The sequence below is a fragment of the Acomys minous genome (genome assembly GCF_964271855.1).
Source record: "Acomys minous genome assembly, chromosome: 6".
Lineage (NCBI taxonomy): Eukaryota > Metazoa > Chordata > Mammalia > Rodentia > Muridae > Acomys > Acomys minous.
Window position 1 is genome coordinate 89,816,736 of NC_140487.1, and position 27,417 is coordinate 89,844,152.

At 35.5% G+C, this 27,417-nt stretch overlaps 1 protein-coding gene across 5 annotated transcripts in view; it reads left to right on the top strand.

Annotated features, from left to right (window-relative positions):
- LOC311600411 (BEN domain-containing protein 5) overlaps nt 1–27,417 on the top strand; it is a 1,156,253-nt gene that overhangs the window by 65,513 nt on the left and 1,063,323 nt on the right. For all 5 annotated transcript variants that reach the window (XM_084787055.1, XM_084787054.1, XM_084787050.1 and 2 more), the window contains exon 2: nt 12,555–12,677. In XM_084787055.1, coding sequence (XP_084643181.1) covers nt 12,555–12,677 — 123 coding nt within the window. The remainder of the gene's footprint in view (nt 1–12,554; nt 12,678–27,417) is intronic.

The window sequence follows — 27,417 nt, forward strand, 5'->3', positions numbered from 1 at the left end:
TCCTAGATACTATATATTGTTTGTGGATATCGTGAAGGGTGTAGTTTCCCTAATTTCTTCCTCTGCATATTGTCATTTGTATATAGGAAGGCTACTGACATTTTGTGTTAATTTTTTATCCAGCCATTTTGATGAAGGTGTTTATCCACTGTAGGAGTTCTCTGGTTGAATTTTTGGGGTCACTTATGTACACAATCATATAACCTGCAAAGAGGGATAATTTTACTTCCTCCTTTCCCATTTGGATCCCCTTGATCTCCTTTTGTTTTCTTATTGCTCTGGCTAGAACTCCAAGAACTATATTGAAGAGATATGGAGAACGCGAACAGCCTTGTCTGGTCCCCGATTTTAGAGGAATTTCCTTGAGTATCTCTCCATTTAATTTGATGTTGGCTATTAGTTTGCTGTAAGTAGACTTTATTATATTTAGGTATGTGCTTTGTATTCTCGATCTCTCTAAATCTTTAAACATGAATGAGTGTTGGATTTTGTCAAATGCTTTTTTCTGCATCTAAGGAGATGACCATGTGTTTTTTTCTTTCAGTTTCTTTATATGGTGGATTACATTGATGGAATTCTGTATGTTAAACCATCCCTGCATGCCTGGAATGAAGCCTGTCTGGTCATGGTGAATGATATATTTAATATGTTCTTGTATTTGTTTTGCGAGTATCTTATTGAGTATTTTTGCATCAATGTTCATAAGAGAAATTGGTCTGAAATTCTCTTTCTTTGTTGAGTCTTCGTGAGGTATCAACGTGACTGTGGCCTCATAGAATGAATTTGGTAATGTTCCATCCATTTCTATCTCTTGGAGTAGCTTGAAGAGTATTGGTATTACCTCCTCTTTAACGGTCTGGTAGAATTCAGTGCTGAAACTATCTGACCCTGACTTTTTTTGGTTGGCAGACTATTAATGACTTCCTATTTCTGTAGGATAATAGGACTATTTAATTTGTTTATCTGATCTTGATTCAAATTTGGCATTGTCCATTTCCCTTAGATTTTCAAATTTTGTGGCATATATGCCTTTAAAGTAGGATCTTATGATTCCTCAGTGTTTGTTGTTTTTCTTCAGTGTTTGTTGTTATGTCTCCCTTTTCATTTCTCATTTTGTTAATTTGGATAGCATCTTTTTGCCTTTTAGTTAGTTTGGCTAATGGTTTGTCTATCTTGTTGATTTTCTCAAAGAACCAGCTCTAGTTTTCTTGATTCTTTGAATTGTTCTCTTTGTTTCTAATTTATTGATTTCAGCCCAGAGTTTTACTGTTTCCAGACATCTACTATTTTTGGGTGCTTCTGCTTCTTTTTTTTCTAGGGCTTTCAGATGTGTCATTAAGTTGCTTATATGGGATGTTTCCAATTTCTTCATAAAGGCACATAGTGCTATAAATTTTCCTTTTGGCACTGCTTTCACTGTGCCTTCTCCCCAAATTTGGGTATGTTGTTCTTTCATTTTCATTGAATTTCAGGAAGTCCTTAATTTCTTTGTTTACTTCTTCCCTGACCCAGTTGTCATTAATTAGAGAGTTGTTTAGTTTCCATGTGTGTGTAGGCTTTTTGTTATTTCTGTTGTTGTTGAAGTCCAGCTTTAGACCATGGTGATCTGATAAGATACAAGTTATTATTCCAAGCTTTTTGAATCTGTTAAGGATTGCTTTGTGACCTACTATATGATCAATTTTGGAGAAGGTTCCATGGGGTGCTGAGGAGAAGGTATAATCCTTTGTGTTTCAGTGAAAAGTTCTGTAGATATCTGTTAGATTCCTTTGATTCATGATGTTTGCCAGTGTCATTATTTCTCAGTTGAGTTTCTGTTTCAATGATCTATACTTTGGTGAAAGTGGGGTGTTGAATTCTCCCTCTATTAATATGTGAGGGTTGATGTGTGGTTTAAGCTTTGTTAATAGTTCTTTTACAAATGTGTCTGCCCTATCTTGGGGGGCATAGATGTTTAGAATTGTGATGTCATGTTGGTTAACATTACCTTTGATGAGTATGAGGTGACCATCTTCATCTATTTTGATTAATTTTGGTTGAAGTCTTTTATTAGATATTAAAATGGCTATACTAGCTTGCTTCTTGTGTCTGTTTGCTTGGAATACCTATTTTAGCATTTTACCTTGAGGTAATGCCTATCCTTATGGCTGAGATGTATTTCTTGAATGCAGAGGAATGTTGAGTCTTGTTTATGCATCCATTCAGTTAGTCTCTGTCTTTTTATTCGAGAATTGAGACAATTGATGTTGAGTGATATTAATGACCAGTGCCTGTTAAGTCCCTTGATTTTGATGTTGGTTGTAGTAGCTTATCACTTTGTGTTGGAAGCTTCCTTCTAGTAACTTCTGTAAGGCCAGATTTGTGGATAGGTACCATTTAAATTTGTTTTTATCATGGAATATCTTTTCTCCATCAATGGTTATGGATAGTTTCCCTGGATATAGAAGTCTTGCCTGACATCTGTGGCCTCTTATGGTTTTCAGGACCTCTTTCCAGGCCCTTCTGGCTTTTATGGTCTCTGCTGAGATGTTGGATGTAATGCTGATCAGTTTGCCATTATATCTTACTTGGCCCTTTTCTCTTGCTGCTTTTAATATTTTTTTCTTTGTTCTGTATGTTTTGTGTTTTGATTATTATGTGGTGGGAATATTTTCTTTTCTTGTCTATTCTTTTTGGTGTTCTATAGGACTCTTGTATGTTTATATGCATCTCCTTCTTTAAATTGGGGGAATTTTCTTCTATGATTTTGTAGAAGATATTTTCTGGGCCCTGGAGTCAGGTGTCTTCTCTTTCCTCAATGCCTATTATCCTCAAGTTTCATCTTCTCATGGTGTCCTTGATTTCTTGGATTTTTTTGTCAGAGATTTTTCAGGTTTATCATTTTCTTTTATGGTTACTTTGAGTTCTATGTCTGTATCTTCTATTCCAGAGATTCATTTTTTTCACTTCTTGGATTCCGCTAGAGAAGCTCACCTCTGTGCTGCTTGCTTTCTTCTCTAAGATCTCTTGCTCCTGTCTTTCTTCTGCCTGTGCCTTTATCATTGTTTCCATTTTCATCTTCAGATCTTGAACTGATTGAACTTTTATTGATTTCCTTCATCTGATTGTTTGCATTTTCCTTAATTTCTTCCAGTGGCTCTCTATAGTCTTCTTTTATACCTTCAACCTGCTTGGCTGGCCCATCTTAAATTTGTATGCAGATTTTATTTGTTTCCTCCATTATCATCTTCATTAGTAAGGGTTTGAGGTCATTTTCTTGTATTTTGATTGTGTTTGAGTTGTCAAGGTTGCTTTCCTTGGGATAGCTGGGTTCTGGAGATGCGGAATTGTTTTGGTTTTTGTTGTTTCCATTCTTACACTGGCCTTTAGTCACCTTGCTTTCTCTGATGTTGGGAGGTAGCTTTTGGTGTCCTTCACTGGTCCAGTGTTGTCCAGTTCTTGCAGTCTGTGGCTCCCTGTCAGGCCCCTAGTCTCCATGCGGTAGATCAGATACAGTGCATGATAGACACTGCTGTCTTGGAATCAGCTTTTGCTTATTTGAAACAATATTTCTTAATACATATTGTATTATTTATCATAATTGCTTATTATATGGTCAGCATTTCATGAGTGTTATAATTCTTTTAATGGATGAGGGACTAATTTACAGCTTATGGATCATGTATATTACCATTAGTTCTAGGCACAAGATGGATGTACACAAAATTAGATCTTTAGTGTCTATGCAGTATTCTGTAGTTAACTGTAGCTTAAAAAAACTAGGTACTAGCTTGTGTTGCAAATGTGTATGCCTAGAGAGAAGTGGAACATGTACATTTTACAAATTTGTTTCAGAAGTGAACAATTAGTATATATTTTGTAAATATATTTACAGTGTCAACAAATGGATACATAGATTTTAAGTGCTAGAAAGAATCTGCATAATGGCTGTTAGTTCCCTGAGATTAAAGCTCTCACAGCAAGGTACAGAGGCAAATGCAAATAGTACTTGTGAGCCTTAGGCAGGATGATTGAGAATCTAAGGACAGCCTGGGGTATATAGTTGATGAGTGAACTTGTCACAGAAAGACAAGAAATAGCCTTACTTCTTTAATTACAGAACTGGAGAGACAGGGGCAGGTAAATCTCTGTGAATTCCAGGCAATCCTGGTTTACATAATGAGTTCCAAACCAGGTCAGCCAGGCCTACATGGTGAGATCTAATCTGAAAAGCAAAACAAGAATCTGAAAAGCACTAAAGAACAATAAAATAATTAAAACATATACAAAGAAAAAATTCCAAAGACCAACCCAAATAAATATATTCTGTTTCTTAGAACATTCTCAAGCCGAACTTTCAGATTTATTATTGTTGTGGTTGAGAATTTGTGATTAGTAGGCTAATCCTCATCTTTAATGTAATCTTTAACCAGAATTATCAATCTTTGGAAATGTTGCATAAAAATGAGCCTTTTGACAGACCCCTGTAGCTGCACTTATACACTGAGATAATTCATTACCTATTCAAAAGTATTTTGGTTTGTGAGATAGAAAACATGATGTCTATAAGGGTCAATTTTGGTTAGTAAGCAAATGTCTGTATATTGAGCAATATGAATTGCTTATATCCTCTGTGTGAAGTAGTTTAACATAAATATAAAACAAAGTATGCTTTAGTCACATCCATCAGCAACATAACCCATTTCAGTGTCAAAATTCCACACTGTTCTAAAATCTATTTCCAGTTGTCTCAACAGTCCTATTAGTTTGAAATAAGAAATAATTATCATATTATCTCACCAGGTACTTGCTACATTTAACAATACAAATCTTTCCCCATCCCCCAAAATATACTCATAATTTATTTCTATTTTTCTGTGTTGTTATTTTTTATAAATCTGCAGAACCTAAATAATCAAGATACATAATAACAAAATTTAAAAATTAATATTTACTTCTTTAAAATAAACTTTTAACTATTTAGGCTTTCATTCTTGACTCTTAAAAACTAAAACAGTCCACTTTTTTGTCTCTATGTTGAGAAAAATATGTTGCACCCAATGATAATGAGAGTGTTTTCATGTATAATAGAAGAGGATGCTACAGTATTCAGTGTTTACTTCAAGGAAAAGGCAGAATGCCTTCCTCATGGATTTTAAATAACTAGTTTCCTTTTGTGAGTTCTCCCTTATACTCTACAGAACTTAATCTTTTATTATATTGATAAATATACATATTTGGTGATATCTGTCTCAGCAATAGTAACAATGGTAATAATAAGAGACTACTCACTGAAGAAGTGTATTCTATGGTATATATATATATATATATATATATATATATATATATATGTGGTTTTTTTTTTTTGTGTGTGTGTGTGTATGTGACTCTCAACAAACATTGTAAGTTAAGAAAACAGGCCCGCTGTGGTTAAATTATTTAACAGAGGTTATACTATAGCACAAATCTGAATAAAATACTTTCAATTTCTCAAATTTTATGCTATTAAAATCTGGTCATACTACAATTATTAATGCCTTGCCTAAATATAGAGCATTTAAAATCAGCTTTGGAATCTGAATATTGCATAAATCAAGTTTTAGGCTAAACATGAATATGTACAGAAATTAGGAACTCAGAAATTACTCTAGCAATGTGAGCTATCATTTGGGATTATTTTGTACTCATGTAATTGCCATAACTGTTTGTAATTTCATAAGTACATAAAGTGATTGAGGTATGTTTTCTCACTTTTTTATTTCTTGCCTTGTTTATTTAAATGACTGTTGTGGTTTAGTTCTGAGTGTCCTCCACAAGTTAATGTACTGAAAGGTTGATTCCCAGCTGGTGCTGCTATGTTGGGAGATCCTTGACACTTTAGGAAGAGGCTAGCTGGACAAAGCACGTCACAGGATATATCCTGATGGCTATCTATCCTGAGATCGTCTCCACATTCTTCCAAGCTTCCTGTTTGCCACCAGATTATGAAATATTTGCTGACTCCCACCCTAAGCTCTTCCCACAACTGTGCCTTTCTGGCCAATCAATCATGGACTGATCCTTCTGAAAATATCAACTAAATAAACCATTCATCACTTAAGTTGGATACTTTGATTATGCTTATATAAAAATGACTGACATAATAATAAACCAAAATGTGACATTAATATTTCTTATTGTTTATGTCTGTGTCAATTAATGCTCAAATGTTTGCAGTTTATTTTCTTCATTTGATCTCATTGTATAATACCTAGTTATCATAGAAAGATAGAAGTCTAAAACACTGGAGGCTGAAGAGGAGGCTCAGAGGTTAAGAGCACTGACTCTTCTTCCAGAGAATCCATTTCCTCCTTCTAGCATCCCCCGGAACCAGGTCCACATGTGTTATACAGACAGACATGTGAAACATCCATACACATTAAATAATAAAATATGAAGTACTGTTAGTTCAATTGCTGAATTTAAAACATACAAAGTACACGCTTTCATCAAGTAAGCAAACATTTCAAAATTTTAATTTAACTCTTAGACCTGTCTTTAAATTTTTTTTATAAATCAAGAAATATTTACAAGTTTTTGACATCTTGTCAAGCACTGTATAATATTTGGGATGGAAAGGCAGAAAGGGTTGATAAAACATAAGACATTAGTATCTTTTGATGTGAAACTATATGCTCACTAGAGGAGGAAATTCATTGGAAAAGTAAATCCAAGATAAAGGTGTAAGCAATGTGCTATGTGAAACCAGAGGGCAATTCCTTATCTTTACATGGGCAAGTTAAGTTAGTACTTCCTGGGTGGAGATTACAGTTCATATAGATGTACATGGATTTACTATAAATCGAGGCCTTGCAAGTGCTGACTGACATGAATGTTGTGGCAATTACCTCAAAAAATGACAATGCTATTGGTTACATGCATGATTTTCCTAAAATTATGATTTCTTTGGAATTATGAATAAATCAAATGCAAATTTTCTTGATTTTTATTTTAGTTGTGGTTAGAAAATTTTGCAAAAATCATTTGTATTTATATGTAAAGAAGCTCTAAGCTCACATAACTGTAAATGGACTTGTTAAGTAAATTAGCATCTGGTATTATATTTGGAGGTCATACAAGATGCTTGTCTTTGTTGTACACCTATTATTTCTAGCTCTCATCAGCTATAGACTAGCAGTGGTGGTCTATTTCATTCAAACAAATAAATACTTCAATTTTCCAAAGTAATCATTGTACATTCTGTTTTCATTGATAACTCATTTCATAGAATATAGGCATGCCACAGAGGCATTATATGTTCTGTTCCAGTTGCTGAATTAAAATAAATATCTCAATAAAATTATCTACATAATTTTTTCAATGTATTAGAAATGTTTATTTTATATTATATTGTTTGTGTAACTCGTGTAATATATATATATATATATATATATATATATATATATATATATATATATATATAATGCACACATGTGTATTGTGTATCTTAAAGAATTTTATTAAAATGCTAGCAATTATCTGAGTCTCAGTAAGTTGCTATATCTACGTTGGTGGAGGTTTTGCCTCAGTGCTGATGGTTGCTGAGTGATCAGATGGTGGAGGCTAAAGGTTGGTTGGCTCTGTTAGTTCCTTAAATAAGGCAACTGAAACCTGTTGTGTTGGTTGACTCTTGTAAGATTTCTTATTATGTATGGTGACACACACCATTAATTCCCGCACTTGAGATGCTGAGGGAGGATTGCTTCAAATTTGAGATACCCTGGGACACAGAGTCAGTACCTTTCTCAAATAAACAAAACATGAAAGGAAACAAAACATCACTATCAGAAAATATTTCTTGGTAGAATGCAGTTTGTTGCTACCATGTTGCCCAAAGTAAAACCCTAAAAATTAACACCTGCTATCAACTGTTTATGCAATGTTCTAAATTCTTAGTTTTTATTTCAGTTAAAACTTTTCATCAAAAGTAGATTCTGGGCCACACATGGTAGCATATTCCTTTTATCCTTTACTTCTTTTTATCTGGAGGTAGAGGCAGGTGGATCTCTGAGTTTGAAGCCAGCTTGGTCTATATAAAATGTTCCAGGATAGCCAACTCTACGTAGAGAGACCTTACTTCAAAAACCAACCCAAACAAAAACATAAATAAAAAGTCAATTCTATCCCAGAAACCATATTTTTTTTCTACCCACTAGACAGAAATTCTCATTCCGACAGACTTTATCCTACTAGCTAAATATATTAGGTTCCTTTCACATTTTAATTAGTCTTAAAAGATATATTGTATGGTAATTACAATATTTACTAACTTTTGCATCTGTCTTTGTTTAGTTTGTTTTAGGTAGTATATTTTTTATTGGGATAGAATCACTATATATGGTATTGGTTTATTTGACATCCCTTGTATCCTCCTGTTCCGCCCTCCTGCTTTCACCCTATTCCCCTCCCCTATGTCTGTGACTGAGGGGGACCTCCTCCCCCACTATATGGTCATAGGGTGTCAAGTCTCTCCTTGATAGCCTGTTATCCTTCCTCTGAGTGCCACCAGGCCTCAGGGGACGTGGTCAAATATGGGGCACCAGAATTTGTGTGAAAGTCAGTCCCTGCTCTCCACTCAACTGTGGAGAATGTCCTGTCCATTAGCTAGATCTGCATAGGGGTTAGATGTTTACTGCATGTATTGTCTTTGGTGCAGTAGTTTGAGCAGAACCCCTGGGCCCAGATCTGCCTGTCATAATGTTCTTCTTGTAGGTTTTTAGGACCCTCTGGATCCTTCTATTTCCTCATTCTCCCATACTTCTCTCACCTAGAGTCCCAAAAGGATGTCCTCACATCTATTCCAATTTCCTGGTAAGTGAAAAATTTCATGGGACATGCCCCTTGGGCTAGTCCAATTGTAAGGGAGTATATACCATTTGACTCTTTCTGCTTCTGGGTTAACTCACTCGTTAAGGAACACATTGGCACCAGAGACAACTTTCTGAACAGAACACCAACAGGCCAGGCCTTAAGGTCAACAATTAATAAATTGGACCTTATGAGGCTGAGAAGCTTCTGTAAGGCAGGAGACACTGTCAATAGGACAAAGTGACAGCCTACAGACTGGGAAAAGATCTTCACCAACCCTACATCTGACAAAGGTCTAATATCCAAAATGTATAAAGAACTCAAGAAATTAACTACCACCAAGCCAAATAACCTAATTGAGAAATGGGGCTCAGAACTAAACAGAGAATTTTCAGCAGAGGAATATCAAATGGCTGAGAAACACTTAAAGAAATGCTCAACATCTTTAATCATCAAAGAAATGCAAATCAAATGACTCTGAGATTCCATCTTATACCCATCAGAATGGCTAAGATCAAAAACTGAAGTGACACCACATGCTTGCGAGGATGTGCAGCAAGAGGTGTGTACACTCCTTCGTTGCTGGTGGGAATGCTAACTTGTACAACAACTTTCGAAATCTATCTGGCACTATCTCAGAAAACTGGGAATAGGGCTTCCTCAAGACCCAGCTATTCTACTCCTTGGAATATACCCAGAAGATGCTCCAGCACACAAGGACATTTGCTCAACCATGTTCATAGCAGCCTTATTCATAATAGCCAGAACCTGGAAACAGCCTAAGTGTCCCTCAGTAGAAGAATGGATAAAGAAACTGTGGTACATTTACTCTATGGAATACTACTTAGCTATTAAAAACAAAGATTTCCAGAAATGTGTGGACATATGGATGGAACTAGAAAGGATCATAATGGTATTGGTTTTGATAAGTATATTTCCACACAAGTATATACTATATCTTGAGCATAATATTTTACCCTGTTTTGCTTTTATTTGCTGTGATGAAACACTGACCAAATTGATTTGGGTAGGAAAGAATGTATTTGGGTTAATCTAAACATCTCAGTTTATCATGGCATGACATATGGGCAGGAACTCAAGCAGGAACATGGAGGCAGAACCTGAAGCAAGGCCGTGGAGGAGCACTCCTTTCCTTCCTGCTTCCCATGTCTTGCTCTGCTTACTTTCTTATATAACCCAGAACTGCCTGTCGAGTGATTGCATGGCACACAGTAGACTTGGTCCTTCCACATCAATCTTCAATCAAAAAAATGCCCAAATTGAAACATTTTCTCACTTGAGGTTTCTTCTTTCTGGATGACTTTAGTTCATGTAATGTTGACAAAAACAAAACAAAACAAAAACAACAGCAAAACAGAACATGTTCCACACCTCTGCACTCCCATTTCTCTCCACTCCTATCTCCTGTTAGTTTTCTGTGTTCTACTCAGGATTGGATAGACCATTTCTTTTTTTTTTTTTTTGGTAATTTTTGTATGTTCTACAGTTTTCTATTGAATGTTGGATTTCTACTTTAAGACATCAGAAATTATATAAACATTATTTCTACTTTGGAGTGGATGGACCCCTTTCCATTGTTGGGGGCTGTTATGTTGTGGGTGGTTTTTCTCCCTTTCATAGCTCTTGGAATAATCATGAGACTCATGAAATCTACAAATTCCTAGGCCATATAGCGAGCTCTTCTATGACTAGCTCATAACTTAAACTAACCCATTAACTAATCTAAATTTTGCCATGTGGCTGGTTACCTGTGCTCAGGTGTCATGTGTCCATTCTCCTCACGTTTTGCTGGCTGAATCTCCTGAGCCTGGCTCTATCCCAGAATCCTTTCTGTCTGCCAGATATTCTACCTCCTGTTTCCTGCCTAAACTAAGGCCATGAACTTTTTTTTATTGACATGTGTTGCATCCATACAATACACAAGATATTATCTCAACATTTCATTTAAAGTTTTTGAGGACGTTGCCTACCTTTCAGATTTTATTTTATTTTTCAGTTTGCCACTGGTTTCAAATTCTTTAAGTTACCCCATGGAGACAAAAGATGTTGTCTGGAGAGATTGAGAATTTTTCCTTATTGTTCTATTCCACTAATTTTTTTTCTTAGACAGCTGTGCTACATGAAACCTTTCTATTTTAAGGATTAGTTTATACCAGTTTAATTTTGTGTCTGTATATATCTGCGTGGCTATGTTCCACAGGTGTTCACAGATTCCAGAGCCATTGGATTCCCCTTAGAGCTGTGGTTACAGGTGATTTGTTAGCTACCATATGTGGGTGCTGGGAACCAAACTTTGGACCTCTGTAAGAGCAGCACATGCTCTATACTTCTGAACCATCTCTCTAGGCCCACACAGAAGTTGATTTCCATGTTTCTGCCTACATTATGAAAGTAGATTACTATCACTTATTATTCAGTGTCTTCTAGCTAGGGTTCAGCAATAGGAGTTTTCATGATCTTATGTATGTCTCCTTTAGCACCAAAATACTCTCTGAATCTTTGGTCTTGATGGAAAGATTTTTTATCCTAGATAAAAAATATGATCTAGAATCTTGAGCCTGTGACTATTTATGCATGTACTTGTGTCAAAGACTTTTCTTTTATTATTTCCTTCCTGAAATGATTTCTCGTTTTATACCAAGATGGTAAGGTTTCTGTTTTTTCCCCCTAGTTGAATACAGCCTTTTATTTTTCTCATAAGAGATGCGGACAGTGATAGAATTTTGTAAATTTTCTATAATAAAAAGCCATTGTTTTTATACAGGCATTTAGCATGAAGGGCATTTTTTCCTGAACTAATGTTCTGGTCCTGAAGTTTCTCCAAATTATCTGGCAGAAGTTAAGGAAGCATCCTCAATTAGCCATGGATTTCTAGTGTGCCTGTGACTCCTGTTGCTTTTATGCTCTTATAGTTCTTGTATGAAATCTTTAACCTTGAACATGTTCATCTTTCTATAATCTTTGGGTTTTTTTTCTTTTGTTTTGTTTTTTTCAAGACAAGGTTTCCCTGTGTAGTCTTGGCTGTCCTGGACTCGCTTTGTACCAGGCTAGTCTTGACATCAGAGCTCCTCCTGCCTCTGCCTCCCTGAATTACAGGTGTGTGCCACCATGCTTGGCCTGCCTATACTCTTGTAATGGAAATTCAATTCTTACAGCTCATCTTTTATTGCCCTTATTATTATTTGATGTTAAGTTATTTGTTTGACATGCAGTGCCAGTTCTGTGGTTGATTTGTGTAAGTTATGGTTTTTTGTTTTGTTGGGGTTTTTCTAGTTCAATCAACGGACATTTTTCTTTTCTACATAGTAATAGAAGTAACTTCTGAAAAATTAAACTTTCAATTCTCAGATTATTTTTGGGATGGAACATGTAGACACTAGTGATATTTATAGAATTCCTCATTCATATTGAAACAACACATATTTATGATGAATTACAGTAACAGTTATTAATGAGTTGACTCAATTTCATGAATGTGTTTTAGATTTCAGTAGGAATGCTAGATTGCTTTAAATCTAAATATAGAACTACCTTGGAAGGTGAGCTAACGATTCTCTTTCTTATTATTAGAGGACTTAATGTTAGTATGTGATAGAGGTAATAGTTCAACTCTTTTGAATTTCAAATTACATTCAATAAATTAAATATTATTAGATTTATATTGTAAAACACACTTAGAATTCCTTTCAATACTTTTGCTTGAATAGGCAATGATACAGGAAATGAGGATGCCATTGGAGGGAATGTGAGCAAATACACGGTTCTTCCAAATGGACATTCTGGACAACCCAAGAAAGGACATCTTACCTTTGATGCTTGTTTTGAAAGTGGTAAGTATATTAAAAACTTTTATCTTTAAGTTGCCTGATAAGGGTATTTCCTCATAATCTAATTCAATATGACCATTCATTGTGATTCGGTCCACTTAGTTTTTCATCATAGTGAAACAAGTTTTTGGAGAAAAGTTATTTATGAAGGAATTAGCATTAACTTGGAAACACTGGATTTTTAGTGCTCTATATTATCAAATATGTGAGTGGTATTGCTGTTTTAGAATAAAACTGACATCATTTGGCAATGTTATTCATTTTTATTATTTGAATGACTTTTCTATGCAACATGAGTTTGAGACACTCAAAGTATTTTGGAAATAGGTTTCTCTGTAATTTTAGAAACAATTATTAATTGATGACAGCATAAAATATGTCTATAATTGTTACCAAAGTATGTTTTCATATAAACAAAAAGTAAAAAAATAATCATTACAATCATAAAACATTGGACACAAACAAAGAACAGAAGTAATACTTTCCCATAATTCAAAGAAATGTGAATTAGCATGGAAATATTAAATTTTTACTGATATACATGATTAAATATATAATAATGGTATTGTTGTTTTGGAATAAAACAGGCACTATTTGGCAACTTTATAAAACTTTCTTTGAATGTCTATTCTAAATGAATGATTAAAATATGATTGCATAGTCCCATTTAATAGGAGCTGGCACTTCCTAGATTTCAGTGTCTTCAACTTCAGTTTCTGAATAATGAATAGTAGATACCCAGAATATTCAAAATATTAACAAGAAATATAGGTATAATTGTATTTACACAAATTGTTAATTACCTTTAATTGTATGTGTGTTTATGTTTGTGTGTTTGTCGACTTGTCTGAAGGGATAGTCTGGTGTCAATTATATGATGGTTCTTTGTAACCTTAAGATTCTGATAAAAAGTGGAAATTTGTTTATGAGGTATTTTTTATTTTCTAATTCCACATTGTTTTTGTTTGATGTGGCTGATGTACAAGACATTGTAGACAGAATGGATTAAGTGAGCAGAAGTCATTGCCGCTTGGATTTTCCAAAAGGAAGCCTGAGGTTAAGGCATACAAAGGGTTGTTTCTTTCATATGTTATGTGAAATCATGTGTTCAATGATTTTTCTCTAGCTTCTGGTGATTTGTTATTAAGTTTTGTACTTATTGGCTTGTAGAAACATTTCAGTTTTGGCTTTCATGTTAATATGGTATTTTCTATGTTGTGTGTCCCTAATTTCCACTTTTTATAAAGACACCAATCGTACTACGTTATGCGTACTTAAATTATTTCAAACTTGAGTTTTTATACAAAGGTCTTATCTCCCCATAAAGTCATATTTTAAGATACCAGGATTAAAGGTTTCAATGTGTATATCAATTTTGGACACAACCCAACTTGTCACTCAATTGAAATGCTATTATTTTTATCATATGTGAATAATATCCACATAATTAGGAACGGTATTTTCTACATTTCTTAAGCTTGTAATGCGCCTTTTTTGATATTCACTTGATTCATAAAAGGTAACTTTTATCACTTTTACCTTAGTCAAGAACCCAAAGGCCCTTTACAATAATACTAATATTGCAAAAGTAGAAAATTTCCTTATTTTACCAATTGAGTGTTTTTGATTTTGTAACAACCTGATAAAATACATATTCTTTTAAAAGAATTTCTTTTCCTTGGGCACGGTCCAGGTTTTTATACCTTACCAGAAGGTTTAGTGTAAGAAGTTTCCCAACATGACAACATAATTACTGAATTATTAATTCCCGTTTTATAACATATAGAGAATTTGGTTATATCAATTATATCTGTTGTAATATCAAGAAACACCATCTCAGATATGTTTAGTTTGATAGTCCCTTGTTTTAATTTGTTTAACATACAAGGTTAACTGTCGCTGGAGAAATAGCAGACAGAGACTTTTATTTGGATGTGTGCACAAAACAATAATATGAGGTCTTAGAAATTTTATGTAAACCAACAAAATTGTAGTTGTGGATTTTCTGGAGTCCAGTTCTATGAGATAGATAAACAAGTTACTATAAACATATAGTGAGTCTTCCTAATGGTCTTGATATGTGACACAATGTTGTTATCTATAAGAACCAGTAAGTAGAGCCTTTTAAGTAAAGAAACATGCGGCCTACAAAAAGGGATAGTTTAACTTCATCCTTATCTATTTGTGTCCATTTTCTCTTCATATCTTCATAGCATTTTCTCGTCATATCTAAGACTTTGAGTACTACATCAAATAAGACTGGGGAAATATAGCCAAATATGGGGCACCAGAGATCGTGTGAAAGTCAGTCCCCAGTCTCCACTTAACTGTGGAGAATGTTCTATCCCTTGGCTAGATCTGGGTAGGGGTTTGATGATGACTGCACGTATTGTCCTTGGTTGGTGCCTTAGATCAAGCAGAACCCCTGGGCTCAGATCTACCCATCATAATGTTCCTCTTGTAGGTTTCTAGGACCCTCTGGATTCACCTACTTCCCTATCCCCTATATTTTTCTCACCTAGAGTCTCAATAGGATGTCCTCCCCTCTATCCCACTTTGCTGGTAGGTGAAGACTTTCATGGGACCTGCCCCTTGGGCTAGTGTCCAGTTATAAGTGAGTATATACCATTTGAGTCTCTTTGCTTCTGGGTTAGCTCACTCATTATGATCATTTATAGTTCAATCCATTTGTCCACAAATTTCGGGATTTCCTTGTCCCTTTGTTGGGGAGGCCCTATGGCACTCGGAGGAAGGATAGCAGACTACCAAGAAGAGACTTGATACTAGCACCATATTCATGGGGAGGAGGTCCCCCTCGGTCACAGTCATAGGGAAGGGGGATTGGGGTGAAAGTGGGAGGCAGGGAGGAATGGGAGGATGGATGGGATGTGATAGAAAATGAGATGTAATATAAATTATTTTATTTTTCAATAAAATGTGTTAAAAATAAAAAAAGAAGAAAAATATAAATAAATAAAGAGAATTAAAAAAAACAAATAAGACTGGGGAGAGTAAGCATCCTTCTCTTGTTCTGGATTTTAGAGAAAATGCTCTCAGTTTCTTTTTTTGTTTTTGTTTTTTTTTTTTTTGGTTTTTGGAGACAGGGTCTCTCTGTGGAGCCTTGGCTGTCCTGGACTCATTTTGTAGACCAGGCTGCTCTCAGTTTCTTTTCATTTAACATTAGCTATAGATTTACACATATATCTTTTATTATTTTGGGGTATCTTCCATCTATTTGTAAAGTCTGCAGAACTTCTATCATGAAGGCATGCCAGACTTTTTCAAATGATTCACAATATTAACTGAGATGATTAAATTGATTTATATGGTGTATCACCTTTTTAGTTTGCATATGTGGAACCAACTTTACTTTTCTGGGTTGAAACATACATGATTTTAATGTATAATCTACTTTTTCTAATTTTATTTTTGATATTATTATGTAATAACAATATTTCTCCCCCCCCCATTTCCTCCCTGTCAACCTTCGCACATTCCCATCCTCATTCTCTTTCAGTGTCATGACCTTCTTTCTCATTCTTACTGCGTGCATGTGTGTATATATATTCCTAAATATAACCTGTTTAGTGTATATGTTATTTATATGTATATCAAGGATGACCTTTTGGCACCAAAAGATCTATTAAGACCACATCTGCTCCCAGTTTTTCTGCGTTACCTGTAGTTATTTGTGTGGGGCTGAGGCCTGTTTTGGCATGTGCATTGGCATTGTCCTTCTTCAGCTCATGTTTGGCCAATAATGTTGGTGAGACTTTTCTTTTATATGTGTAGCTTTTGGTATTATTAGGAGACACAACCTCACAGCAAGCTTCCTGATCCTCTGCCTCTTACAGTAGTTCTGCCCCTCTCCCACAGTGCTCCTCAAGTCTTAGGTGTGGGAGTATTTTGTGGATGTATCCATTGGGTTTTATTGGTTTTTGTTTTCAGCATTCTTCTGTTTTTATTGCAATGAAAACTTTCCTTTTGAGGAGGTGAAAAATACATTATCTGTGGGTATAGCGACAGATGCTCATAGATTGTTGTTAAGGATTATACTTGTTTGATAAATTAGAGGTTGTTGGTTCTCCTCCAATAACCATGACTTCACTAGCACTGGATAGCTAGTTAGGTTTACAGTACTAGGGATTTTTTCCTTCTAATCTTCTTGCTGTGTTTGAATTCTGTTTGCAAGTATTTTGTTGAGAAATTTTGCCTCTGTGTTCATCAAAGAATCTCAGCTAGGAGGACTGGTGAGACTATTGATCATTAATTTTTTATATTAAAATTTTTGTTTCCTTATCATTTATTTTATTATTATATTTCTTTTAAAAACATATATATTTATATTATTACACATAAATAAAATAAACTACATATATCAGGAAGAAGCATGAACAATCAGGATTATATAACTGTTACATTCATAGTGATATGGCTATTTGTATTTGGCAAACTTGAAGCAAACATCTTTCCTATCTTGCTGAATCTAAAATTATAAATGAAAATCAATATCATATCTTCAGTAGATAGACTTCAATTGGTCATGTTGTATCCTGCCTCCAGTGGGTACACAGTCTCCAGTCCTATTGTTGATTCTATTGATTATTAGGTGGTTAGCTGCAGTGATCCTGTCTTGGCTCTATGACCACAGAATCAAAGGAGTCTCAGCACTAAGGTGACCGGATGTAGTCAAAACCATGATCACCACTTGGTTTCTATGTACCTACTGGACGCAGGATCCAAACATGACCCAGTGAAGTCTGTCTACTCTCTGGAGGCTGTAGTTAGGTCTACAGGTCCAAGTGATCTCTGGAATCATTACAGTAGACTCCAGTTCCTCCAATTACTACTATAGCTTCAGAAATCATAACTCCAAGCTGTCAATGACATCACGGATCACAGAACCAAAGCTCCAGTCTTCACAGGACCCTGTAGTCACTGTAGCCAAAGCTTGGGCTCTTCACAGACCTCTGAGGTCACTAGACTGAAATTCTGGTTGCAGGTTTCTGTCCTATGTAATCCAGAGACGTGGTTGCCCATTATCCTCTGGTCCTGAGAAACTGTAGGCCTGGTGTACTGGTGCTCTCATGTCCTACAGTATAAAGATCAGTATGGCGGTTCTTCAAAAAGGTAGAAATCAAACTACCATATGACCCAGCTATAACATTCCTGGGTGTGTACCCACAGGATTATATATCCAACAACAAAAATATTTCTCATCCATATTTGTTCCTATTCTATTTACAAAATATAGGAACTGGAAACATCCTGGATACCCATTAACTGATAAATGGATAAAGAAAATGTGGAACACATACAGAATGGAATTTCATTCAGCTGTCAAAAAGGAGTTATAAAATTTTCAGATATTGAAGTTCTATTCAGAAAATTGTTGCATGTGCCTATAAGTTTTTGTATACCACTTCATTTTCCTTCTAACTGATTTAGGGTTTCAGGTCTCCATTTTGTGTGCTATTGAGTTATAGGACTCTTGAATTCTCCTGGCATCATTTGCCTCAATATGAAGTTATAATACTTGTGGCTTTGGCTTTTTTTGGCAAAGAAATAGGTGAGTTCTGGGTACCTCTATTCAGTCACCTGCTTACCCTGATGTTTTGATAGACATATACATTGTGAAGTGCTGACTCATTCAAAATAACATATCCATTTCCTCACAGAAATATCTCTTTTCTTAGAACATTTAAATTCTATTCATTCACCAAAGTTCAAATACATTGTTTTTTTAAAATTAGTGGTAGGTAATACAGTGTAGACTAACTTATCTTTTACAGTAGTATAGATGTTCTTCTTTTTTCAACAAAAGATAAGTGCTCTTCAGTGACTCAGTGATCTGTTATTTGCGAAGAGCACCTCTTCAGATGTATTCTGAATATTTGGGTGGAGTTGTATTCCAATGATTCTTGTCATTGTAATGAAAGAGAAGCTGGAGCTGCACATATACATGAATTAAGTGTCTGAGTCAAGGTTCAGACAGAAATTTCTTCAATGCAGAAATAAGCCAAGGGATTATAAGGGCTCTTGACAACTATATAGCAGGTAGAACGGATTCATGACAGGAGATCAGAAAATCCATTATCTGGCTGTATTCTCCAAAAGGGCCCAGAGGAGTTTTCTCTTACAACAGCAACATAAAACACACTAGCAGAATGGACACTAGTATCGTTGAGAAATTCATGCATGTCTGTCTTCTGTAGACTAGGGCTGGCAAGAGAAGTTCTGCATAAAATCTAGTTCTGGTGCTCAAGACTCAAAAGAGAAAATAGGATTCCATATGAACATTGCTATTTTTCCAATGGTTCTTAATCCCTCTCCACCTTATTGTAGTATGTTATTAGCTCTCCAAGGAACCGTCGTAGGAAAAGTTAAGCCTTTAGTTCATATCTGTGATTATTATCACATGTTACACTTCTCTCCCAGTCCAGTACCTTTAGAATCTATTACACATCCATTTTGCTTTTAGTGTTATGAATTGATCATAGCCTACAGAGTATTTTGGTAAAAATTTGAAAATGTTGAGTGTTTAAAGTTATTTCCTTATGTAGCAGGGTCTTGCCTTGCTTATTCCAAAACCTGATTCAAAGTAATGGTGTAGAAGTATTTCAGTTCCTAGTTTTGAATAGTATACTACCTAATAAAATAGTGACACGGGCTTGGAGAGAAGGCTCATCAGTTAAGAGCACTGGTTGCTGCAAGAGCAGGATTCAGTTCTCAGTACTCACATGGTGGCTCACAAACACTTCTAAATCCATTTCCTGAGGAACTGATGCCCTCTTTTACCCTTCTCAAGCACCAGGTATGTGGTACACAGACCAACATGCAGGCAAAACACCTATAAACATAAAATACAAAGAATAAACATTTAAAAAGAAAATAGCAACCTAATATCATAATTTTATTATATTATTGTGTTTTATAGGTCTGGTGTTCGAATAGTGCATAGTAGAAGATATCTTATCTTTGCTTCACAGTGTTTTGGACCTCAGAACAGAAAACATTTAGCTGGAGATGGCTAAAAAATTGGGATCTAGGAATATGAGAAACCATAGTCTCTCACAGATTTGATAGTAAATATCAGTACCAGATCACTATCGCTATCTATGTAGCTTATCCCTATGGCTTCAATTCTTCACAATTTTTAAAGGTTTTTTTTTGAAACAGGGTTTCTCTGTGTAGCTGTGATTGTTCTGGATCTTGCTCTGTAGACCAGGCTCAAACCCACAAAGGTTCTCCTGCCTCTGCCTCCTGAAGCTGGGATGAAAGGTGTATACCATCACTGCCCAGCTGATTCTTCACAATTTGTTGATGTGGGATAATTGGAGTTTATAACACAATACCTCTGGAGTCCAAATGTGAATGTTACAGTGACCAAGGTTCAAACAGCATTTTTTTTTTGTGATGTATCTTGAAAATCACACATGTAAATCAATAATTACAAGCTCATGACAACTGGCCAATATGTATTCATATTAAACAAGATTTGGGCAAAGATAATTCTCACATTTCAGCAAATGAGACATATGGGAGAACACATGTTTATACTATAAGGACATTATTAGTTTGGAATGTTATAATATAAATACCATAGATTGCGTGTATTAAATAAACATTTTTTTCTTACAGACCTGAAGGTTAGAAAATCTAAGATTCAGGCACTGGCAGATCCAGTGTCTGCTAAAGGTCTCCTTTTTAGTTCTTCAGCGTGGTTGCAATATATCCTTATAAGGAAAAAAGCGGGTAGAAGGGCCCTGAGCGGTACCTTGAATATTGGCACTAATTCTGCTTCTAAGTGCTTCACTTTATGGCCTAATGTGTCCCAAGACTTTTACTTTTCAGTATATGAATTTTTTGCAGAAGACACAAATGTTAATTAACTAACATAGATAAAGGTAAAAGAGAACGCTGTTTGGGGCAATTCCTGCTGTTTTGAGCATATTGTATGGTGTACTTGACCTTTCTATGTCATGCTCTTTAGGCTAAGGAAACATAGTAGTGCTCTATTTGCCTTGATGTTAAGACCTATCAAACTCAGAGAAATATTAGGAATATTAGTTAATAATGTTCCATATGTCTTTATATTCAAGGAGAGCATTAAGTTTGGAACATGGTGACCTGGATTAAAGTCCTAACTTGAGTACTTTATCTTAGGGCTTACTTGATCTGTTTATTTAAAAATTGGGAAGATTTTTCCCAAACACTTAAAATAATGACTATGTATACTTACCACTTAAAACTATCTACATGCTTAGTGTTTTCTGTTCTTTTTTAAAAATTAAAATATAATTGCACCACTTATATATTCAACGTGCTAATCATCGGTCAAATGTATAGCTACTAACGTCCCCCGCCCCCACGTTTTGTAGGCTGCCTTGTCACTTAAATGATGCTGTCCTTTTGTAAGATGCCATTTATCAAGTACTGGTCTTGTGCCTGTGAGATTCTAAACTGAAATGTATTAACACTTTCTCTTCTACCAGATATAGGGTATCTCATGTCTTATGTCGAAGTCTTTGATCCATATGCAGTTGAGTTCTGTGCAAGGTGAAAGCTGAAGATGTAGTTTTATTCTACTTTGAGATCATCTCCTCAGTCATAATGTCTAATATAAAGAAATGATAACAAATGCTGGCATGGGTCTGGGAAAAGGAGAACTCTTAATCACTGTTGGTGGGATGGCAAACCAGTGTAGCCACTAAGGAAATAATTTTCAACATTCTTCAAAAAGTTACAAACGGATCTGCCATATGATTCAGCTGTACCACTTTTGGGCATACATCCAGAGGACTCCGTATCTATATGTGCTCATCTACGTTTGGTGCTTTTCTACTCACGATAGGTAGGGAATTGATGTTTATAAACAGATGAATGAATAATGATAATGTGGTGTATTTAGGTGATATAATGTTAATCAGCTTTTTAGAATAATGGAATTATAAAATTTTCAAGTAAATGGATGGGGCTGTAAATAATTATAATGAGTGATGAAACCAAGACCTAGAAAGACAAATGTCACATGAATTTTTACTTATGTGTGCTTAAATTGAGGTATTTATGGAAACTGGGAAACTCAGGGGGGTCTTCTGGGGAGTCTTTCAAGAAGGGGAGATTGAACATAGGTAGTATAGAAAGTAACAAGAAGAAATAAAAGGCTGTGGAGGCCTGGTAGGGCAGAGGAAGGATAACTAACAGAAGATCCGTGAAAAGCTTGTATGGAACCCCACTACTGTAGAAGCCTTTAATATATATTTATATTTATATAAAAAGTTTAAATGAAGTTACCTTGTAACGGGGAAGCAATGCCTCTCATAGACACTGAATGATATCAAATAAACACTCCAGGAATTGGTTATTTCCTTTGGAGTTATGATCAGTGGGGAATCAGAGACTCCCAAACATTACAGAATATTTCCAGGGTCTTGGTTACCCTCCAAAACTTGATGGTAAGACTCCATTACTGAGGATAAAAAGTACTTGATTCCCACAACATGGAGAAATTCATGTGGTATAGACCCAGAGACTTAATACGTGCTAGCTAGCATCGAGGTGTTGCCAAGTACTATTCACTCTGCTCCTTGTCCTCACAGAAATGAGTGACTTGTTTACAGAGGAAGGATTTTAAAGTTAAATAATATTTTAGTTTATCATTTGAGATTTTCTTACTGTACATTTTGATTATATCCATCTCCTAACTCCTGTAAGATCTGTCCACTCCCTTACCCACATAGCTTCACACAGACACTCTCTCTCACACTCTGTGTGTCTGTCCTCTCTCTCCTCTGGCCCGTCAATTTCAGTTTGCGTTGGTTAACTATGGAGCCTGACCTGCAGTGTAATTTGTATACCAAGCAACCGTTCAGTGAAAAACTGACTTTCCTTCTCCTAGCAACAATAATTCCAATAGCTCCTTAGCTAGGGATGAGACTTCGCCAGGATTTTTTGAGTTTTAAGGATATTGTAATTGTGACCATAGCAGTGTCTTTGGTCTAAATTCTTTAAAGGAGTATGATAGAATCTTGCTTCCTAAATATTTATTGGTCTGCCAACTAGCACTTATGACTAAGTACTCTAGGCTATCCTTAAAGCCACACTGATCCCTTTGTATTCTGAGTGGCACTAGAGGTGTGAACCACTGTGCTTGGTGCAAAGAATGTCTATTCATGGAACTTGAGTCAGCTAAGTAATGAAGGATTGGAAAGATCACCGTAGCGACAGCATGTGGTAAGGGTTACTGTGGCGCTGGTGCTATCGTATGGAACACGAATGTGCAAAAGTGTTTGTGTTTTCAGGGAATAGAAAACTGCAAATGGCTTAGAAATGGAGAATATTTTGAGAATAAGGCTTCAAAAATTTTGACTAAATGAACTTCCTTTTACTTCAAAAAATTTCACACTTATATAATCTCATTCTTATTTACTTTCCAAATAAATGAATCATAATATCTATTAAGGAAATATCATATTGGTGCCATCCACATATCCACATCCTGAACTTGTTTTCTTATATGTCTGGTTGGTTTCTTCTTTACAACTTTCCTCTATATCACAGCTCTCCCAGACTTTCCTGATTCAGTATTATTGCTGCACAACATTGCTAATCCAGTGTTTGCCCCTCACCCGTGGCTTAAGCTCCTGCCCCTAGTTTTTTCCCACTATGACGATAGGAGGAGGAAGTAACTGGCAGTCCCTTTTTATTTCTTTCTACTTAGAACTAAAATACTGATTATAATAGCTCAAAACTTCTCCAGCGTTGTAGTTTTTTTCCTACACTAGGACTTAGAAGTAACTTCTCCTTTACCTGGGCAGCATTTTAGTAATTATCCTCCTGATTTAACCCAACATTTTTTTCTGGTCCATCCTCCACAATGTCACCAAGGTTAAGTTAAAAGCATCTTATTTTATGATTAATACTTTAAAAATCTGTCATAATTCCCCAGTGTCTCAACGACAACATATAAATGTTTTCATTTAATGGCCTTTTAAACATAAGAGCTGCTTCAAGTTTCCTTTCTAGTATCATACTTTATACCAAGACATTTCTTATTATAAAGCCACAGCTATTTCAGAGAAAAAATTTAGAAATTTAGGAGAAAAAGAGAGCATGATAACAACTTCCAGAGATGTTTTTCATCTTTGTAAGATAGCTTATTTGATACATTTTTAGAACTTGGAGGAAATTTGCTAATTATGAAACTGTACACATAAACTGAACTATGTGTAGGTGTATAAAGTTATGGGTTTACTTGTATTTTTTTTCTATTTGCTCTGCCTCCTCTTTGAGGAGGAAGTAATACATATTATTCCCAAACAACTTCCCTGTAAGAATGATTTCATTTTCTTAGAAAGTGATTTTTGTCATCCTGAACCTAAAGACAGTAGAAAAACCATATATATATATATATATATATATATATATATATATATATATATATACACACACACATACATAAATATGTTGTATTTAATGAAGCACTAATTATACACATGCCCAAACACTCTTTGAACAATCTGAGATGCTGTTTAAAGAGGTCTTCCACACAAAACCACCTTCCTGTGCACTAGTATTAAGATAACAGCAGGGAAAGGAGCATGTTATACGAGCAAATATGACTGGTTGAGTTTGTTTGCAACTCATCTCTTTCCAATAAGGACTTAGGTAGTACATGAACTATTATATTATGTATGTTAAAGTCTAATTACAACTTTTCAAGATGATAACCAGAAAGATGATAATTTTTTGATATTATAATTGGTTTTTACTATCTTCTATTGCTTTTTCCCACTTTCAAAATAAAGTTTTTAAAAATTACATTAATTAGTAAAACTAGGATGTTGCTTTTGCTTTTGTTCTTTATGTTCCACAAAATAGTCACACTTTGATAATGAACTTTAGTTTTAATTTTTAACTAATTAAAAAACTTTTTATTTTTTCTTCATGAATTTCACATCTTGTACCCCAATCCCACTCATTTCCTATACTTGCATATCTGCCTCTGACCAATCCGTGCAACCTCCTCCCTCTCCAAGGAAAACAAAAACAAAAAGAGAAAAAGAAGGAAAGGAAAACAAATAAAGCTGCAGTGTGTCATGCTGTGAGAGCTGGCTCCTCCCTTGTCTGGGCAAAGCAGGGCTGCTGGCCCTGGTGGGGGGAACTAAGGAGAGCTGGCAGGCCACCGAGGAACTCAGCTGTCACCCAGACCCAGATCCAGGGCTTTGAGTTGTCCCACCCCAACATCTACCCCATCTATGAACTGCTGGAGGGTATGAAGGGGCCAGTCTTACAGATGCAGAGCAGCTGAATTTCCAGGACACAGGGCAACAACACAATATCTCAGGAGCCCCTGTGAAGATCTAGTATTGATAATGTAGCAGAAACCAGAGGCCTCACACCAGACCAACGACTCCTTGCAGTGAACATTTGTCAGTAAAGATGTTTGCACAAAGGGTATACTGTCTGACACACCATGGCACACTGCAGCTCTAATTCATTTTTAATTAACCAAGTCATATAAAAAATGGGTGGTTACAGTATTCAGTTGACTTTAGGTCTGCAAGTATGGGAACATATGCTCATTGTGTGCCGGTTTGAAATTAGTTCCATTCTACACACTTGGATAGGACTGAATCCTGGAAGCTGCATTTTGCAGGCCCCTGTGTCAGCTCACTTCTGACTAGGTTTAGCCAGTGAGCGGCTGTAACTCACACTGCAGGTAAAGGGGAGGAGGGAGCCTGGATTTTTCATATATTCTGTTCTGGTCATTTTTGTCTCCCTCTCTAATTCCTGTCAGATCCTCTTTACCTCCTTACCTATTGAATTTTATTTTTGCTCTCTTCAAAACAAACAAACAAACAAACAAAAAGCAAAAAAGAAAATTTAAAAAAAGAGAAATGATCATTCAGACAAAAAAGCACCCCAAATCACAAAAACAAGACAAACAACAACAAAAACAAGCAAAAACCCCCACAAACAAAAAAATAAAAACACCCCCCAAAAAAACAAAACAAAAAACCAAAACCAAACCAAACAAAACCAAAAACAACTCAAAACGAACTACGACAAATAATTGGTAGAGCTCTCTGGCCAACTACTCTACGGCATGGGCCCTGGCGTGTGGTTGATATACTCAGTGTTAATGTCATTGAAGATATCTGTTTTTCTTTCTTTCCTATTGGGTAACAAATGCAAATAGCTTCCTGGCTAGAGGTGGGACATTCTATCCACCACCTATTCTCAGACCTTTCACATGTGTATCAGTCCTGTTGTGTCTGGAAGATGCTGTTTCCTTTCAGTAATGCAAGTGGGCTCTTAAATTTTTTTCTGCTTGCCCTTCCACATAGGTCTTTTAGCATTGAGGGGAGGGGTTTTAGAAAGATGAGTGATCCAAAGTCACTCTCTGCATTGTCCTGTTGTGTTTCTCTGTGTTAACTACCGTCTTCCATAACAAAAGGCTTCTTTGGTGAGGAATAACTGATGCAGTGATCTATGGGAACAGCAATATGCCAGTTGGAGTCATTTTCTTGCCATGTTCCTTTAGCAGGGTAATAGCAGTAGGGTTTCCCTTAGGGCTCATGGCCTATCTACTCTCAGAGTTTTGGCCACTTTAACAGTGTCAGGTAGTAATTCCATCTCACAGAAAATATGTCCAAGAGTGGTATAGGTGGGTATTGTGTTAGAATGATATTAATCTTTTTGTGGACTCTGCACACCAATGTTTATAGTGGTGTACCAGTTTGTACTCCCATCACCAACAATGAGTGTTCTCCTTTTCATGCATCCTCACAGCATGTGCTATTATTTGTTTTTCTGATCTTGGCCATTCTGTTTAGGTAAGATGATGTCCCAAAGTAGTAATTGGTATTTCGATATGACTAAAGATACTGAACATTTAAAAAATATTTCTCAGCCATTTATTTCCATTCCATCTTTGGAGAACTCTGTTTAGTTCCTTACCACATTTTAAATTGGGCTATTTGTTTTTTGATATTTATCTTTTTTAGTTCTTTATAGATGTTAAGTCCCTATCAGATGCATAAATGGTAATGATATTTTCCTCATTCTGTAGGTTACTGCTTTGCCTGAATGATGGTGTCCTTCACTGTACAGAAGCTTTTGGGTTTCATGAAGTCCCATGAATTAAAATTGTCTTAATGTCTGTGCTATCGGCATCCTATTCAGAAAATCTTGTCCTGTGCCAATGAATTTAAACCTTCCCCATACTTTCTCATCTATCATATGCAGAATATCTGGTCTAACATTAAGGCCTTTGATCTATTTGGAGTTGAAGTTTTAATCAGGTTTAAAATATGTATCTATTTTCATTCTTCCAACATGCAACAATCCAGTTGACCAGCACCATTTCTTGAACGTTCTATTTTTCCTCTAGTGTATTTTTTTGTGGCTTCTTTGTAAAAAAAAAAATCAGATGTCCATATGGTTATGAGATTATATCTGTGTCCTTAATGCTATTTCATTCATCAATGTGTTTATTTTATGCCAATGCTATGTTGTTTTGATTACTATAGCTTCGTAATACAACATGAAGTCTAGGATTGCAATATCTTTAACAGTCTTGTCATCATTACTCGGGATTGTTTTTAGCTATTGGTCATTTGTGTGTGTGTTTCCATATTTCAATTTCTGTGAAGAAGGGTTGTGTTAGGATTTTGATGAGGGAGTGAATTGAGTTTTTAGGTTGTGTTTGGTAAGATGGCCATTTTCATAGTAATAA